Genomic DNA, 18,077 nt, shown 5'->3' with positions numbered 1-18,077 from the left:
GGCGCGGGAGCACTCGGAAAGGCAATGGGACAGGGACATCCTTATGGTGGACCCGGACCATACTACGGAGGCGCGGAAGGTTACGGTGCAGCCAAGCAGGGCATCGTCATCGATGGCGGCTCATTCATCACTGAAACTTACGACGATGGAGCATCGGACGGAGTCGTAAAGGCTGGCATGGGATCCGACAACTTGGCTGCAGGCCAAGGCCTCGCCCAAGGCGCTCAAGGCGCCGACGCTCTCGTTGCTGGAGGCAAGAAGGGCGGCAAGGTGAGCAAGACCGTCTTCCAACCTGGTCAAACCGTACTCGGCGCAGGTGCCGCTGCAGGTGCAGGCCACGAACAAGCCTACCCATACGGATACTTTGGCGGCAAGCACGGAGCAGCTGGACACGCGGCAGCCGACTCTGGCATCGTAATCCAAGGTGGCGCTTACGAAACCATCACCATGTCTGACGACGATTCAGCACAAGACGTCGCTTTCGGTTCCAAGGCCGATCAATTGGCCGCAGGACAAGGCTTGGCGCAAGGAGCAGCTGATTCGGACATCTACGTCGGAGACAAGGACTACGGCGGCGATGTGAGCAAGACCATGTTCGTTCCTGGATCCATTGCACTCGGCGCGGGAGCACTCGGAAAGGCAATGGGACAGGGACATCCTTATGGTGGACCCGGACCATACTACGGAGGCGCGGAAGGTTACGGTGCAGCCAAGCAGGGCATCGTCATCGATGGCGGCTCATTCATCACTGAAACTTACGACGATGGAGCATCGGACGGAGTCGTAAAGGCTGGCATGGGATCCGACAACTTGGCTGCAGGCCAAGGCCTCGCCCAAGGCGCTCAAGGCGCCGACGCTCTCGTTGCTGGAGGCAAGAAGGGCGGCAAGGTGAGCAAGACCGTCTTCCAACCTGGTCAAACCGTACTCGGCGCAGGTGCCGCTGCAGGTGCAGGCCACGAACAAGCCTACCCATACGGATACTTTGGCGGCAAGCACGGAGCAGCTGGACACGCGGCAGCCGACTCTGGCATCGTAATCCAAGGTGACGCTTACGAAACCATCACCATGTCTTACGACGATTCAGCACAAGACGTCGCTTTCGGTTCCAAGGCCGATCAATTGGCCGCAGGACAAGGCTTGGCGCAAGGAGCAGCTGATTCGGACATCTACGTCGGAGACAAGGACTACGGCGGCGATGTGAGCAAGACCATGTTCGTTCCTGGATCCATTGCACTCGGCGCGGGAGCACTCGGAAAGGCAATGGGACAGGGACATCCTTATGGTGGACCCGGACCATACTACGGAGGCGCGGAAGGTTACGGTGCAGCCAAGCAGGGCATCGTCATCGATGGCGGCTCATTCATCACTGAAACTTACGACGATGGAGCATCGGACGGAGTCGTAAAGGCTGGCATGGGATCCGACAACTTGGCTGCAGGCCAAGGCCTCGCCCAAGGCGCTCAAGGCGCCGACGCTCTCGTTGCTGGAGGCAAGAAGGGCGGCAAGGTGAGCAAGACCGTCTTCCAACCTGGTCAAACCGTACTCGGCGCAGGTGCCGCTGCAGGTGCAGGCCACGAACAAGCCTACCCATACGGATACTTTGGCGGCAAGCACGGAGCAGCTGGACACGCGGCAGCCGACTCTGGCATCGTAATCCAAGGTGGCGCTTACGAAACCATCACCATGTCTGACGACGATTCAGCACAAGACGTCGCTTTCGGTTCCAAGGCCGATCAATTGGCCGCAGGACAAGGCTTGGCGCAAGGAGCAGCTGATTCGGACATCTACGTCGGAGACAAGGACTACGGCGGCGATGTGAGCAAGACCATGTTCGTTCCTGGATCCATTGCACTCGGCGCGGGAGCATTCGGAAAGGCAATGGGACAGGGACATCCTTATGGTGGACCCGGACCATACTACGGAGGCGCGGAAGGTTACGGTGCAGCCAAGCAGGGCATCGTCATCGATGGCGGCTCATTCATCACTGAAACTTACGACGATGGAGCATCGGACGGAGTCGTAAAGGCTGTCATGGGATCCGACAACTTGGCTGCAGGCCAAGGCCTCGCCCAAGGCGCTCAAGGCGCCGACGCTCTCGTTGCTGGAGGCAAGAAGGGCGGCAAGGTGAGCAAGACCGTCTTCCAACCTGGTCAAACCGTACTCGGCGCAGGTGCCGCTGCAGGTGCAGGCCACGAACAAGCCTACCCATACGGATACTTTGGCGGCAAGCACGGAGCAGCTGGACACGCGGCAGCAGACTCTGGCATCGTAATCCAAGGTGGCGCTTACGAAACCATCACCATGTCTGACGACGATTCAGCACAAGACGTCGCTTTTGGTTCCAAGGCCGATCAATTGGCCGCAGGACAAGGCTTGGCGCAAGGAGCAGCTGATTCGGACATCTACGTCGGAGACAAGGACTACGGCGGCGATGTGAGCAAGACCATGTTCGTTCCTGGATCCATTGCACTCGGCGCGGGAGCACTCGGAAAGGCAATGGGACAGGGACATCCTTATGGTGGACCCGGACCATACTACGGAGGCGCGGAAGGTTACGGTGCAGCCAAGCAGGGCATCGTCATCGATGGCGGCTCATTCATCACTGAAACTTACGACGATGGAGCATCGGACGGAGTCGTAAAGGCTGGCATGGGATCCGACAACTTGGCTGCAGGCCAAGGCCTCGCCCAAGGCGCTCAAGGCGCCGACGCTCTCGTTGCTGGAGGCAAGAAGGGCGGCAAGGTGAGCAAGACCGTCTTCCAACCTGGTCAAACCGTACTCGGCGCAGGTGCCGCTGCAGGTGCAGGCCACGAACAAGCCTACCCATACGGATACTTTGGCGGCAAGCACGGAGCAGCTGGACACGCGGCAGCCGACTCTGGCATCGTAATCCAAGGTGGCGCTTACGAAACCATTACCATGTCTGACGACGATTCAGCACAAGACGTCGCTTTCGGTTCCAAGGCCGATCAATTGGCCGCAGGACAAGGCTTGGCGCAAGGAGCAGCTGATTCGGACATCTACGTCGGAGACAAGGACTACGGCGGCGATGTGAGCAAGACCATGTTCGTTCCTGGATCCATTGCACTCGGCGCGGGAGCACTCGGAAAGGCAATGGGACAGGGACATCCTTATGGTGGACCCGGACCATACTACGGAGGCGCGGAAGGTTACGGTGCAGCCAAGCAGGGCATCGTCATCGATGGCGGCTCATTCATCACTGAAACTTACGACGATGGAGCATCGGACGGAGTCGTAAAGGCCGGCATGGGATCCGACAACTTGGCTGCAGGCCAAGGCCTCGCCCAAGGCGCTCAAGGCGCCGACGCTCTCGTTGCTGGAGGCAAGAAGGGCGGCAAGGTGAGCAAGACCGTCTTCCAACCTGGTCAAACCGTACTCGGCGCAGGTGCCGCTGCAGGTGCAGGCCACGAACAAGCCTACCCATACGGATACTTTGGCGGCAAGCACGGAGCAGCTGGACACGCGGCAGCCGACTCTGGCATCGTAATCCAAGGTGGCGCTTACGAAACCATCACCATGTCTGACGACGATTCAGCACAAGACGTCGCTTTCGGTTCCAAGGCCGATCAATTGGCCGCAGGACAAGGCTTGGCGCAAGGAGCAGCTGATTCGGACATCTACGTCGGAGACAAGGACTACGGCGGCGATGTGAGCAAGACCATGTTCGTTCCTGGATCCATTGCACTCGGCGCGGGAGCACTCGGAAAGGCAATGGGACAGGGACATCCTTATGGTGGACCCGGACCATACTACGGAGGCGCGGAAGGTTACGGTGCAGCCAAGCAGGGCATCGTCATCGATGGCGGCTCATTCATCACTGAAACTTACGACGATGGAGCATCGGACGGAGTCGTAAAGGCTGGCATGGGATCCGACAACTTGGCTGCAGGCCAAGGCCTCGCCCAAGGCGCCCAAGGCGCCGACGCTCTCGTTGCTGGAGGCAAGAAGGGCGGCAAGGTGAGCAAGACCGTCTTCCAACCTGGTCAAACCGTACTCGGCGCAGGTGCCGCTGCAGGTGCAGGCCACGAACAAGCCTACCCATACGGATACTTTGGCGGCAAGCACGGAGCAGCTGGACACGCGGCAGCCGACTCTGGCATCGTAATCCAAGGTGGCGCTTACGAAACCATCACCATGTCTGACGACGATTCAGCACAAGACGTCGCTTTCGGTTCCAAGGCCGATCAATTGGCCGCAGGACAAGGCTTGGCGCAAGGAGCAGCTGATTCGGACATCTACGTCGGAGACAAGGACTACGGCGGCGATGTGAGCAAGACCATGTTCGTTCCTGGATCCATTGCACTCGGCGCGGGAGCACTCGGAAAGGCAATGGGACAGGGACATCCTTATGGTGGACCCGGACCATACTACGGAGGCGCGGAAGGTTACGGTGCAGCCAAGCAGGGCATCGTCATCGATGGCGGCTCATTCATCACTGAAACTTACGACGATGGAGCATCGGACGGAGTCGTAAAGGCCGGCATGGGATCCGACAACTTGGCTGCAGGCCAAGGCCTCGCCCAAGGCGCTCAAGGCGCCGACGCTCTCGTTGCTGGAGGCAAGAAGGGCGGCAAGGTGAGCAAGACCGTCTTCCAACCTGGTCAAACCGTACTCGGCGCAGGTGCCGCTGCAGGTGCAGGCCACGAACAAGCCTACCCATACGGATACTTTGGCGGCAAGCACGGAGCAGCTGGACACGCGGCAGCCGACTCTGGCATCGTAATCCAAGGTGGCGCTTACGAAACCATCACCATGTCTGACGACGATTCAGCACAAGACGTCGCTTTCGGTTCCAAGGCCGATCAATTGGCCGCAGGACAAGGCTTGGCGCAAGGAGCAGCTGATTTGGACATCTACGTCGGAGACAAGGACTACGGCGGCGATGTGAGCAAGACCATGTTCGTTCCTGGATCCATTGCACTCGGCGCGGGAGCACTCGAAAAGGCAATGGGACAGGGACATCCTTATGGTGGACCCGGACCATACTACGGAGGCGCGGAAGGTTACGGTGCAGCCAAGCAGGGCATCGTCATCGATGGCGGCTCATTCATCACTGAAACTTACGACGATGGAGCATCGGACGGAGTCGTAAAGGCTGGCATGGGATCCGACAACTTGGCTGCAGGCCAAGGCCTCGCCCAAGGCGCTCAAGGCGCCGACGCTCTCGTTGCTGGAGGCAAGAAGGGCGGCAAGGTGAGCAAGACCGTCTTCCAACCTGGTCAAACCGTACTCGGCGCAGGTGCCGCTGCAGGTGCAGGCCACGAACAAGCCTACCCATACGGATACTTTGGCGGCAAGCACGGAGCAGCTGGACACGCGGCAGCCGACTCTGGCATCGTAATCCAAGGTGGCGCTTACGAAACCATCACCATGTCTGACGACGATTCAGCACAAGACGTCGCTTTCGGTTCCAAGGCCGATCAATTGGCCGCAGGACAAGGCTTGGCGCAAGGAGCAGCTGATTCGGACATCTACGTCGGAGACAAGGACTACGGCGGCGATGTGAGCAAGACCATGTTCGTTCCTGGATCCATTGCACTCGGCGCGGGAGCACTCGGAAAGGCAATGGGACAGGGACATCCTTATGGTGGACCCGGACCATACTACGGAGGCGCGGAAGGTTACGGTGCAGCCAAGCAGGGCATCGTCATCGATGGCGGCTCATTCATCACTGAAACTTACGACGATGGAGCATCGGACGGAGTCGTAAAGGCTGGCATGGGATCCGACAACTTGGCTGCAGGCCAAGGCCTCGCCCAAGCCGCTCAAGGCGCCGACGCTCTCGTTGCTGGAGGCAAGAAGGGCGGCAAGGTGAGCAAGACCGTCTTCCAACCTGGTCAAACCGTACTCGGCGCAGGTGCCGCTGCAGGTGCAGGCCACGAACAAGCCTACCCATACGGATACTTTGGCGGCAAGCACGGAGCAGCTGGACACGCGGCAGCCGACTCTGGCATCGTAATCCAAGGTGGCGCCTACGAAACCATCACCATGTCTGACGACGATTCAGCACAAGACGTCGCTTTCGGTTCCAAGGCCGATCAATTGGCCACAGGACAAGGCTTGGCGCAAGGAGCAGCTGATTCGGACATCTACGTCGGAGACAAGGACTACGGCGGCGATGTGAGCAAGACCATGTTCGTTCCTGGATCCATTGCACTCGGCGCGGGAGCACTCGGAAAGGCAATGGGACAGGGACATCCTTATGGTGGACCCGGACCATACTACGGAGGCGCGGAAGGTTACGGTGCAGCCAAGCAGGGCATCGTCATCGATGGCGGCTCATTCATCACTGAAACTTACGACGATGGAGCATCGGACGGAGTCGTAAAGGCTGGCATGGGATCCGACAACTTGGCTGCAGGCCAAGGCCTCGCCCAAGGCGCTCAAGGCGCCGACGCTCTCGTTGCTGGAGGCAAGAAGGGCGGCAAGGTGAGCAAGACCGTCTTCCAACCTGGTCAAACCGTACTCGGCGCAGGTGCCGCTGCAGGTGCAGGCCACGAACAAGTCTACCCATACGGATACTTTGGCGGCAAGCACGGAGCAGCTGGACACGCGGCAGCCGACTCTGGCATCGTAATCCAAGGTGGCGCTTACGAAACCATCACCATGTCTGACGACGATTCAGCACAAGACGTCGCTTTCGGTTCCAAGTCCGATCAATTGGCCGCAGGACAAGGCTTGGCGCAAGGAGCAGCTGATTCGGACATCTACGTCGGAGACAAGGACTACGGCGGCGATGTGAGCAAGACCATGTTCGTTCCTGGATCCATTGCACTCGGCGCGGGAGCACTCGGAAAGGCAATGGGACAGGGACATCCTTATGGTGGACCCGGACCATACTACGGAGGCGCGGAAGGTTACGGTGCAGCCAAGCAGGGCATCGTCATCGATGGCGGCTCATTCATCACTGAAACTTACGACGATGGAGCATCGGACGGAGTCGTAAAGGCTGGCATGGGATCCGACAACTTGGCTGCAGGCCAAGGCCTCGCCCAAGGCGCTCAAGGCGCCGACGCTCTCGTTGCTGGAGGCAAGAAGGGCGGCAAGGTGAGCAAGACCGTCTTCCAACCTGGTCAAACCGTACTCGGCGCAGGTGCCGCTGCAGGTGCAGGCCACGAACAGACCTTATTTGGCGGTTTGTTTGATGGGAACTTTGTTGGTGCTGGTTCTAGTTCCAGTGATGCAGGCATTTTCCATACTGGCAGTTCTGTTTTTTCTGGCGAGCAACTTTCCTCTCTTTCCGATCATGATATGCATCTTTCTTCTGAATCCAATGGACAAGCCGTTGCCGCAAGTGTTGCAACTGGATCCAATGCCAATGATATTAGTGCAATTGCCGAATCCCCACTTTGTTTGGATGAGCTTGGTTTTGAGAGATCCTATGGGGAAACTTGGTACCGAAAGGGTGATCCGTGCGTTCTCTGCACTTGCCATTCGCTGAGTGACGTTAGGTAAGTGTGCTGTAAACACCAAACTGTTATCAATCCGAAGGTGTTGTTTTATTTATAATTATGTTGTTTTTCAGATGTAAGACCCGAGAATGCGACGCTTATCCTTTATGTCCAACTGGGTATAAGGTGATATCGGAACAAGCAGATGATTGCTGCTACAGCTACCGCATTGTAAATGCCGACTGTGACTCTTCTACATGTGCATCTTCACCGAAAACGTGCGAATTTTATGAAGACCTTCAGTTTTACCCAACCGATACTGACAGATGCTGTGGTACATATGATTGTGCATGCAATCCAATGAAGTGCCCTGATCTTGGAAACTTGAAATGTCCATTCGGTTCCACAAGTTCTGTAATTGACACAAAATCGTGCTGTGGCGTTGCAAAATGCATTAGAAGCGAAACTGCTGTAAGTGGTTCTGCTGCAACATCTCTATTGTTCGGTGGAGGCCTCTTTAGTAACACTATGTTCGGAGGAAACTCCGATAACGACAATGGTCTGGTGGTTGGCGTCGGTGGTTCCTCCAAGGCTCTTGGTGAAGCTGGTGCAGGTTCTTCTTCCAATACTGGATTAGCAAGCAAACAAGGTTATGGCAGCAAGACTTCAGAGCTAACTTCATTTACCGGTGGAAATGTGGCGCTTTTGTCAGACTCTTCTGCTCTTGCTACTTCATTGTCATCTCTTGCACCAGGTTCGGACTACAATGCATACGCTGCTGGTCGCTACAACGCACTTGCTGAGACATACGCTAAGGCACTTGCCTCGTCGGAAACCGGATCTATTGACGGATGTTGTACTGGTTTAACTGATGCATCAGCATGCCCAAGTACTTGTCCAAAAGACAAAGTCTGTGATGGAACATCTTGCGTTTATCCACGGGATTGTCCTTGTTTCCGCAACTCCGTTCGCCGACCGGTACGTATTTGAAAGAATATTGCCGTAAAAAGCACGTTGTTATTAAAAGTCATAAAAGAGAAAATCAATAACACTCCTTTTCAGACCGGAGCCGTATGGAAGGAAGACAACGGATGCAGCAATTGCATCTGTATGGGTGGAGACGTCCAATGCGCGCCGGAGACCTGTGAAGTGACAAGTTGCCCGTCTGGTCAGAAACTAGCTTTTGCTCACCCTGAAGATTGCTGTGCAGTTTGTATGGATGATGACAGTAGTTGCACAGATACGTTCGGCAACTTACACAATGTAAGTCTTACCATTGAATATTCCACATTCGGTTACTTAATAAATGTACTTTTTTGTTTCGTCACTTCCTAAAATTTATTTTTATAGGTTGGAGAATCGTGGGCCGACGAAACTAACTCATGCCAGAGTTGTTACTGTACGACAGAAGGCGTGAAATGCGAAGCTGAACCATGTCCAGTGATTGAAAAACCAACTTGTTCTGATGGACTAATGTTGGTTACGAAGGAATCCGGTTGTTGTCCCGAGTACGACTGCGGTAAGTACAAATCCCATGCAAAATTACAATTGAAATGCAGTTATAATTAAACCATTTCAAACTCGATTGTAAACAATGTCATAGTTCACACGCATTTTAGTTTCGGACTAATGTTATTACATTCTGCTCAGTATGCAACTCGGCCATGTGTACATCAACGATGCCAGTTTGCGAAAAACACCACTCGGCGGTAATTGTGAACCCCACGGACTGTTGTCCAATCTACGAGTGCGGTAAGACAACTGTTACAATGTATTTCATCTACAGTTTAATTTGGATTTGACCTCATTTTAATGCTGTTAAACGCCTTTTAGTATGCCGACCGGAAACTTGCCCGGTTGCACCTGCTTGTGCCTTTGGAGAACGCCGTGAACGAACCAACGATGATACAGCTTGCTGTGGCGAATACAAGTGTGAACGTAAGTGGGATTGATAGAGTGGTACATCGTTCATTACATGCTTACGTCATGACTCGTTTGCACAGGTATTGGATGCACTGATGATTCTGGAAACTTCCACGAAGTCCACTCTACATGGACGATGTCCACTGATGCCTGTCAACAATGTTCATGCGTGGGAGACCGCAACCTCGCCTGCAAGGCTAGAGAGTGTTCGGATATTGCGAAACCAATTTGCCCTGGAGGCGTCGAACCTTCTGTAGTATTTGACATTGACGGTTGCTGTCCAACCTACGTCTGTGACTGTGAGTATTTCTTGTCAAATAACATCCATTTTTGACATGAATGGTGAAGGAAGACCAAAAACAATGATGTTTTAAATTCATAGTTGTCTGTCGCGGTTATGCTGGAAGTTCTCGCATCCATACTTTTGATGGATACAGTTACGCACGATCGTGTCCATGTGCTCACGTTTTAGCAAAGGATTCCTTTGGTGTCGACTTCCAAGTTTCAGTCAAGCGTGGTTACTGTGCTGGTTCAATTTGCACTAAGGCTCTTCTCTTCAGCGACACTCTGTCTGGTGAAGTTTATGAAATGGAGATTGACGCTAAGGTAAGTTAACATAAAATAATCAATATACACTTGTAGTTTTGTTTTCACGCTTGTTCAATAGCTAATGCAAATATTTTCAGACGCCATTGACATCAAGCAACTTCGTTGTTGAAGTAACAGGAATGACTCAAACTATTACTGCCAAATCCACCGGTGTAAAGGTTGTATTCGACCAAGCATCTGATGCCTGGTCCATCCATGTCCCAGCCAAGTTCTCTGGTCAAACAGAAGGTCTTTGCGGTTTAGCAGATGGTGAAATAAGCAATGACCTCTGGATGGGAAGCTACTCCGTCGCGTCAGTATCAACTTCTGGAAGCGCCAGCTCAGAAGATGTTGGTACTTTCTTCAACCACTGGTTGGACAAGAACATTGCTGCTGGATCCCAAGTGGGTGCCAACGGCGAGGCTGGAGTAAGTTCCTGTCTGTCAGATGCTCTGCCAGAAACTGGTCTTATTGCGGGAGGAGGAAGCGCGCTTGTTCGATCTTACTGCGAGCATGTCTTTGCATTGCCAACATTCTCATCTCTCTCTTCGTTTGTTGATGCCGGCGAGTACGTCGATACTTGCGTCCGAGCTACTGCTGGTTTACCAGTAATGAAGATCGGAGTTGCTGTATCTGGTGACTGGCCAGGTTGTTCTGTATTCGCAGCATACGCAAGCGCTGCAGCAAGAGCCGGAAAGTGTATTGAATGGCGTACACCTGAATTCTGTGCATACAGTGGTTGCTCATCTGGAAGCGAATATATCGGATGTGGATCCAGCGTTACAAAAACATGCGACAACTTCAAGACGTTCGACGGACTTCCAGTTACTTACGACACAGAAGGCTGCTTCTGTTCAAGTGGAAAGGTATGAAATAGAGCATAGTCAACCAGACACAATATCTAGTAATCCAACGTTTGCAGGTACTTCTTGATGGTGAATGCGTTGATACATTTGTTTGTCCAGTGTGTAGCGATGAAAGTGGATATGGACGACGTGCAGGTGAACAATGGTATTATGCCGGTGAGCCTTGCATAGTCGCAATCTGTCAACCAGATAGCTCTGTTGTTCAATCCCAAGTTAACTGCCCAGCTGCACCCCTTTGTGGACCAAACGAGGTAAAATTGTAGATAAACAACTAAAAAACAAAAGTAACCATTGATGTATTTTAACAGAACCTCGCCAAGGTATCAGATGAATCTGTATGTTGTACGACTTATGTCTGCTTGCCTGATAACCACGAATCCAAGTGTGTTGGCTTGACATGTCCACCAATCATCCGACCACGATGCGCTGTAGGAGAGCAATGGAAGGCAACTCCATCTGGACCAAGCGAGTGCTGTTTAACTTACACCTGCGAGTGCAACTCAGACTCGTGCCCAGTTACCTCGGTACCGGTAAGCAACGTCTTAACAATTTGATATTTGAACATACACAGTTTTGAAATCTAATTTTAATGTGCAGCTCTGTGAGGAAGGTGAAGAGCTTGAAGTTATCGGAACTGATGATTGCTGCCCAAGTGCAACTTGCGTCTGCAAGATTGAAACTTGCGCACCAAAGCCTGATTGTTCCGAAGTCGGACACACTCTTCGAGTTGTGGATGAGGGAAGATGTTGCTCCACCTACGAGTGCGTCTGCGACAGAGATAGCTGCGCGGTTGCTGAGATTCCAACTTGCCTTGGTGGCGAAACAGCTGTCGTTGTTAACGCCGGCGAATGCTGTCCAGTATACGCATGCGAATGTGACAAGTCACAATGCCGACCATGTACCGAGGATTGTGCAGCCGGATTCACTCGCGAACTCGTCAGTGAACCAGGCGCATGTTGTGAGGTGTACGAATGCAAGTGCGACGTTACTCAATGTCCAGTTACAAGGGTTACACCATGCTCGACTCTTGCAGGATACAGGTACGTAACAATATAGAAGTGTTCTTCAAAAGCCCTACCAAACGTGAAGCCCTATCAAAACGTTGCAGCTTTATTAAAATACGTTATTCACTGCTTGCTATCACGTATAAAACCTAGCTAAAATAACAATATGAAATTTAACACAATTGTACGTTCCCTAAACTCTACATAAACACCACTATACATTCTAACGGTAAACAAATTTGCCACGATATACTACATTTTCCCAAACTTCCCTAAAAAGATGATCATACTTATAGAAACAAACTATTCGATTTGAGCCAAATAATAACGAGTATTAGATAAAACAACAATACAAACAACCTAAAATAACATATATCTGTACAGTCTTACAAGTACGTGCTCATATTTCATTGCGCTATTTTTAGACTTATTACAACTGGAAAGGAAATACGAGCACCTGGACTTCCTGAATGTTGTGCAAGCGAATTCGAAGAAGTTTGCGTGTGTGACGTAGGAAGCTGTCCAGTCTCCGCTGTAACTTGCGAATCGTACGAACGAAAGTATCAGACCAATCCAGGAGAATGCTGCCCAACTTATGCCTGCGAATGCGATAACAGTAAGACATTAGTATCTATTGGTTTCCATCTTATACCTTAAACTTTAGGTTTACGAGCATATCGTATAGTTAGATTGTGCTTACATTTTTTAAAAATGCGATCAAGGGCACTAATTTAAATAGGCGAAACACATTGAAAATTGACCTAAACAAGTTTAATGCCTTATTTATTTTATCTGTCGCCTTCTGTTTTAGCTCAATGCGAACGAGGAGTTTTGTCTTGCCCAAGCAAACAACATTTGACCGAGAAGGTTATCAACTCATGTTGCTCAATCTCGGTGTGCGAATGTAACGTATGTGAACCAGCCGAACCTTGTAAGGACGGATGGTTGGCTACCGACACCTTCGACGAATGTTCATGCACTATTAGAACATGTGTACCACCTACTGAATGCGTCTATCTCGGAGAGACCCACGCACCAGGTAAGTTGACATAAAATAGAAAATCCAAGTAGGAAAACCGTGATGCTCAGTCTATAACTCATATACTTACAGGTGTAACCTGGATGGAAGATATTTGCACTGAATGCAGCTGTTCTTCGACCCCCAACTCGCTCGGCGAATTTGAATCAACATGCAGCGCCATCAAATGCGGATCGTGCAGCTCTGGATATACTTATGTACCAGTTGCTGGCCAATGTTGCGGTGATTGCGTGCAGACCGTTTGCCACAACGAAGGAAAGCAATTTGCACCTGGTCAGACATGGACACCATCAGGTATAGACTATAACTTATGCACATATCTAAAAAAATATATAATAGCCTACTACTGTTGGTGTTGATAATTGGGTTCTTATATTTAAAAACACTCATTCCTAACCCGACCATGCCATATATGATTATATGTGTCTGGTAGTCAAATCTTTTAGTTTTAAAAGTGAAAAGAAGCAGGCTCAAAACGGGAGCAAAATAGCTTTATAATGTTAAAACATTTTACATTTGTGCAGACGACCAATGTACAACATGCGAGTGTATGATTGATCCAATCTCGAACGAGGTTTACAGTCAATGCAGTGCACCAGCTTGTGCACCACTCGACCCACTCTGTGCACCTGAGAATGTCATGACAACAGAAGATGGATGCTGTACTTACTGCAAGACAAGTAAGTTTTAATATTTCTATAGTTGCATGGAGGACCTTTTTCTTCTATTTTATCGTCTTAATTAGAAGTAGAGAGAAAAATATTTAAAGAACAATAAAACCACTCATTTACGCCTTACATAAACCGGTAATAATTGTTTAAAAAACACGCCGAATCCGCCTGTATACTCCCGTGCATAAAGAATAAACAGGCCGAATAAAATATAGGATACACATTAAGACTTAATGATTGTGAGGCTGCTTAGATCTAACAAAAAATATTAAAACAAATTGCATTATTAGGCAACCTTCCCGAGAACAAGTGCAGACCAGTGTCTGACTTCTTCGAAGAAATCGAACACGATGGCTGTCGATCGGCAGAAAAGGTGAATGTGACGATGTGCGAAGGTCAATGTACCAGTGCATCAGTGTTCTCTTCGTCGACCGGTGGTTTCGAGAAGCAATGTTCTTGCTGTAGCACGATGAAGACGGAAAAACGCACCGTCGACCTTACATGCCCAGATATGTCAACCAAGGTTTACGTTTACGAAGTCGCCCTGGAGTGTGCTTGCCACGCCACTGCCTGTGGCTCAGAGCCACTATTTTAGGTCACGTCATGACCTCTAGGGACTGCTCTTCAGACAACGGACCGACGGAAAACAAGTGGAACTCGTACCGAATGTGCCAATTTTACTACGTGTCAGTTTGTCACAGCTATAAAACCACACCTTTAATTTTGACTATCGTATTTATAATTAACTTTTAAGTTACAATTCTTCTTTAATCTATTCTCTGTGTTGTTAATTTATTTATATTCACCGAACATTTTTTACCACGACGACTTTAAAGGTTACTCTTGAAATGATGAGCCTGCCATTGATGGTTAAACTTGGAATCATTTTTGTACGAGTAACTCTTAAACCTTTTGTTTTATTTTTATTCGTTCCAAGTCAACACCCTATCTTTCCGTAGTAACTTAACCTTGTAGTATTGCGAGCTGTTGGAGCGGCCTTCTGTTCAAGACTTCTCTCGGCGCTGATTCAACCGCTGCTAACCATGGGACAATATTGATCACACCATATAAAGATCGTACGGTGAACGAGAAACAGTTGTTGGCGAAACTAACTTCATTCAAAACCCCAACGAGCAAGGCAGCGGCAATGAAACAGTTGGTTTCCGGGAGATTGATGGTTCTCGATCGAGGCGGGACATGGAATCCCTTTTCGTTATATTTCCAGCAGCTCAGCGGCGACGCGTGAACTGATCCGGAGTCGTTATGAAACCTGGGACGTTTTCAGCATCTGCGACAGTGGATACAGGTGGTGCTGGTTTTAAAAACTGTAGCAGGAACGACTGAAGATACCAATTTCAAACGACAATTTCTGGCAGAATCCAACGTATCGCACGCACTAGTCTTACGGTGACTAGCTATTCTTCTTTCCTTCGCAATGTACATGTGCTGGAACCGTGTCTATAGGGGAATGCGCGGTATAGTGGCATGTCTTTGCTTAATGTAACGTTTTTCTCTTCTTTCTATCCACTCTGCTGCGTTTAATTATTTCATTGCATGGGGAGCGATGACGTGTATTAGGCCAGCAATTGATGTTGAGCGAACCGAACCTACAAAGTTCACTTTTACCCATAATTTTATTATCTTTGCTTATACAACCCAGACCAGTGTTCACTATTTATTCAACCAATTATAAAAGTTCGTAATTATGTTGTTTTATGAGGTGTTCGGTACGCTTGGTAAAAGGTTTCTTGCTTTCTTTTCTGTGTTTTGTCCAGTATTGTTGACTTGGAATAAACTGCATATTAAAATCAAACCAGTTTCATTCAGTTTAAACATAAGAATGCCAGTTTATTAGGTGGGCCTGTATTTCACTTTAATTCGAGTTCGAAAAACTTTTTCGCAGTCGTCAGTTTGGTCAAACGCAGAGGTCTCAGAAGTTTGAGACCTTGTAGGATCAGTGTAAAGATCATTATCTTGGCGTAAAGGTTCAGCTGTTGTATTTCGAACAGGACGATGGTCCCCTTCCCAGCCTTCATGTGCTCCTGGCTTCATTTTGAGCAAATTGAGAGTCCTACTAAAGTGGAAAGGCAAACGAGATCCAACTACCATGTTAGGCTTGGAACCATCCAAAACACCTTAGAAAGAAAGGAATTAAGTTGGTGAACATGTTCGTTCTAAGCACACAACTTACCTGGAATTAGCACTTGCTGAAGATGTAAATGCAAAGGCATATAGCGAGATTTGGAGTGTGGTATATTAAACATTCTCAACACCCTCGGTGGTAAGACCTGTGGCGCCAGTGAGCCGTACCGCGAGTATTTATGATCGCCGAGTATTGGACAGGACAAGCCATCCGCCATATGCACACGCAGCTGGTGTTTTACAGCTAATGAAATGAGGAGTCTTTACTTCACAAAACAAAATAACATTGTTTTATCTAAACTTAAAAATTGTGCAGTGTAATTCAAACGAAAACAACTTAAATTGTGGCATTGGTGAAACTTACTTGTTTGAGGTTGAAGCTCAACCAAAGATAAATCTCCTGTTGTATCAATGGTTCGATAATGCGTAATTGCAGTGTGGCCACCCGCATTACGAAGTGGATATTCTTTCCCAGTTGCATCATCGTATCTATGTTTTAAAATGTAAAACATTATGGCCACAAATTTGGAAGAAATGCCAATAATGTTTTTACTGGTGCAGTGTTGCAGTATCAGTGTATCACTATTAAAATCCTTCACTATGTTATAAACGTTTATGCAATTAAGTTGGTATAAACAATATTAACATAATAAATCAGAAATACCTCACCTCACATCAGGTTTTATTATCATTCGTGAATGACGTTTTGTAGATTTAGTGGCAGACACAATGCTTTCCGACATTGGCATATCAACCACACCTTTCATTGGCTCAGGCTCCCCAACCACAACTGCTCTAAAAATGAAGCAACATAAATACAAATTAGGAAATTACAAAAGAAAACCAAATCAGATTGAATTCAATGTTTTAAAAACTAACATTCAATGGCAGGAGAGGATGGTTGCCTGGTTTACCTCTCAATAAAAGAATCTTTCAAAAATGATTGATAAAAAAGACAATTTATTTAAATACAAGAGTAGTGAAGTACGGTTTTCATTTCACCATCAATAATTTGAGTAGAAATTTGAACACAGTAACTGTATGTATATGTTGACAATGTAATTGCAATAATACACTACATTGTCAATTTGTTAACATACACAACTAACTCACAGGTATTTTCTCAGTACTCGACGCTGCCGGAATAATCCCATTACATAATCAGCCATCTCTGCATCTGTGCTACAAATTGTTATACCAGTCGTATTTTTGTCCAGTCGATGACACAGGTGCAATGGAATATCAGTGTTAATACCGTAAACCATTTTCGACAGAAATGGCAAAACATTTTTCACAGTTTGTTTTGTACCGTCCCCATCTGAAAAGGAATGAATAAATAGTTTAACAAAACTTACTTATTCTCGTGTGATGAGGCAACCCACAGCAAACAATTTAAAACTGGTGTGCAATGTGTATTTGCGTATTCCTTCTGTTTGCAAAAAGGAAAAACTGACTTATAAAGATACTTACTATGCATTGGCAATCCATAAGGTTTGTTAAATATAACAAGTTTATTATCAGCGTAGATAACATTCTTTCGAAGCAGCTTGGTCAGTCGAACATCAGATAATAGATTTACATCGATCGGTTTCAGTAAGTCTACACCACGATGTTTTGACTTTATAGACTGCAAACAAAAGTTGTTTTTTTTTAATTATTTTAAAAATATTACCTAAGTAAACTATTTAGTAGACAAGTTCATGAAAAGTAGAATTGGTATAAACCAATAATGTCTCTCAACATTAACCAAGCCATAGTACATATTACGATTGACACACCCAAATTTAAAAGCATATTTTTTATGCAAATGACAATTACCCAGGGCTTAATATAGAACAAGGTTAAAATAAACAGGTGGCATGTGTCAACTATTTCTTCCACAAAGTCCATTCTCTCTAGCAACACCAGTAGCCACAAGTTTCTAAAGCCAAAAAAACGATGATATAAAATGATTTTTTGTTCTTCTGCACAGTGCTTGGAAAAATCCTAAGATGCAATTCCAAGCCAATTTTTACTACCTGAGTTAAACCTCGGTTTTCTCTTCTAATCTTTACAGCAATATCCATTCCTGTTTCTCGTTTCTTCTCTACTGGTACATCAGGAAAAGATTCTACACTGCTAACTGTGAAGTTGAGCTCAGGGTCTGTAGTGACAGTGCTTACAGTCTTTGTGTTTCGTTGAACTTTCTTGTTAGAAAGTCGAATAAACTCTTGTAAATTTTCTTGCATCTGTTCATTTTCAAGCGTTGATTTTGAGGTTGATTTGTTGCGCAATCCTCGAACAGATTGAATATTGTAACTTGTATGGTATGATGATAATACGGGTCTATGCTTTAAAGAATTTTGATTTAACCCGATTCCTTTAAAATTTCTAAGAATTCTTAGAACAGCCAGTGTTTCACTAAGTTTCATATTTATGTTAAATGATTTTAG

General features: G+C 48.4%; 2 protein-coding genes across 2 annotated transcripts; one reads left to right on the top strand and one right to left on the bottom strand.

Annotated features, from left to right (window-relative positions):
• The first annotated feature begins 177 nt into the window (after nt 1-177).
• Nucleotides 178-15,316, top strand: LOC149742958 (uncharacterized). Its single transcript, XM_089889359.1, has 17 exons — nt 178-7,472; nt 7,547-8,390; nt 8,475-8,675; nt 8,763-8,931; nt 9,063-9,164; nt 9,246-9,350; nt 9,416-9,634; nt 9,718-9,941; nt 10,022-10,789; nt 10,846-11,040; nt 11,098-11,319; nt 11,387-11,829; nt 12,219-12,409; nt 12,605-12,832; nt 12,905-13,126; nt 13,357-13,512; nt 13,794-15,316. Exons 1-17 carry the CDS (start codon nt 178-180, stop codon nt 14,096-14,098), a joined length of 11,889 nt encoding a protein of 3,962 aa, XP_089745485.1. The 3' UTR covers nt 14,099-15,316.
• On the bottom strand, nt 15,164-18,056 carry LOC149742957 (pseudouridylate synthase RPUSD4, mitochondrial-like). Its single transcript, XM_089889151.1, has 7 exons — nt 17,664-18,056; nt 17,116-17,272; nt 16,759-16,963; nt 16,315-16,440; nt 16,010-16,134; nt 15,695-15,889; nt 15,164-15,638 (listed from the first exon to the last, which is right to left on the bottom strand). The coding sequence occupies exons 1-7, from the start codon at nt 18,054-18,056 to the stop codon at nt 15,355-15,357; spliced, it is 1,485 nt and encodes a 494-aa protein (XP_089745277.1). The 3' UTR covers nt 15,164-15,354.
• Nucleotides 18,057-18,077: the final 21 nt, after the last annotated feature.

This window comes from Ciona robusta, chromosome 1 (genome assembly GCF_009617815.1).
Source record: "Ciona robusta chromosome 1, ASM961781v2".
NCBI classification, from domain to species: Eukaryota; Metazoa; Chordata; class Ascidiacea; order Phlebobranchia; family Cionidae; genus Ciona; species Ciona robusta.
This window is presented reverse-complemented; position numbering and strand designations above follow the sequence as displayed.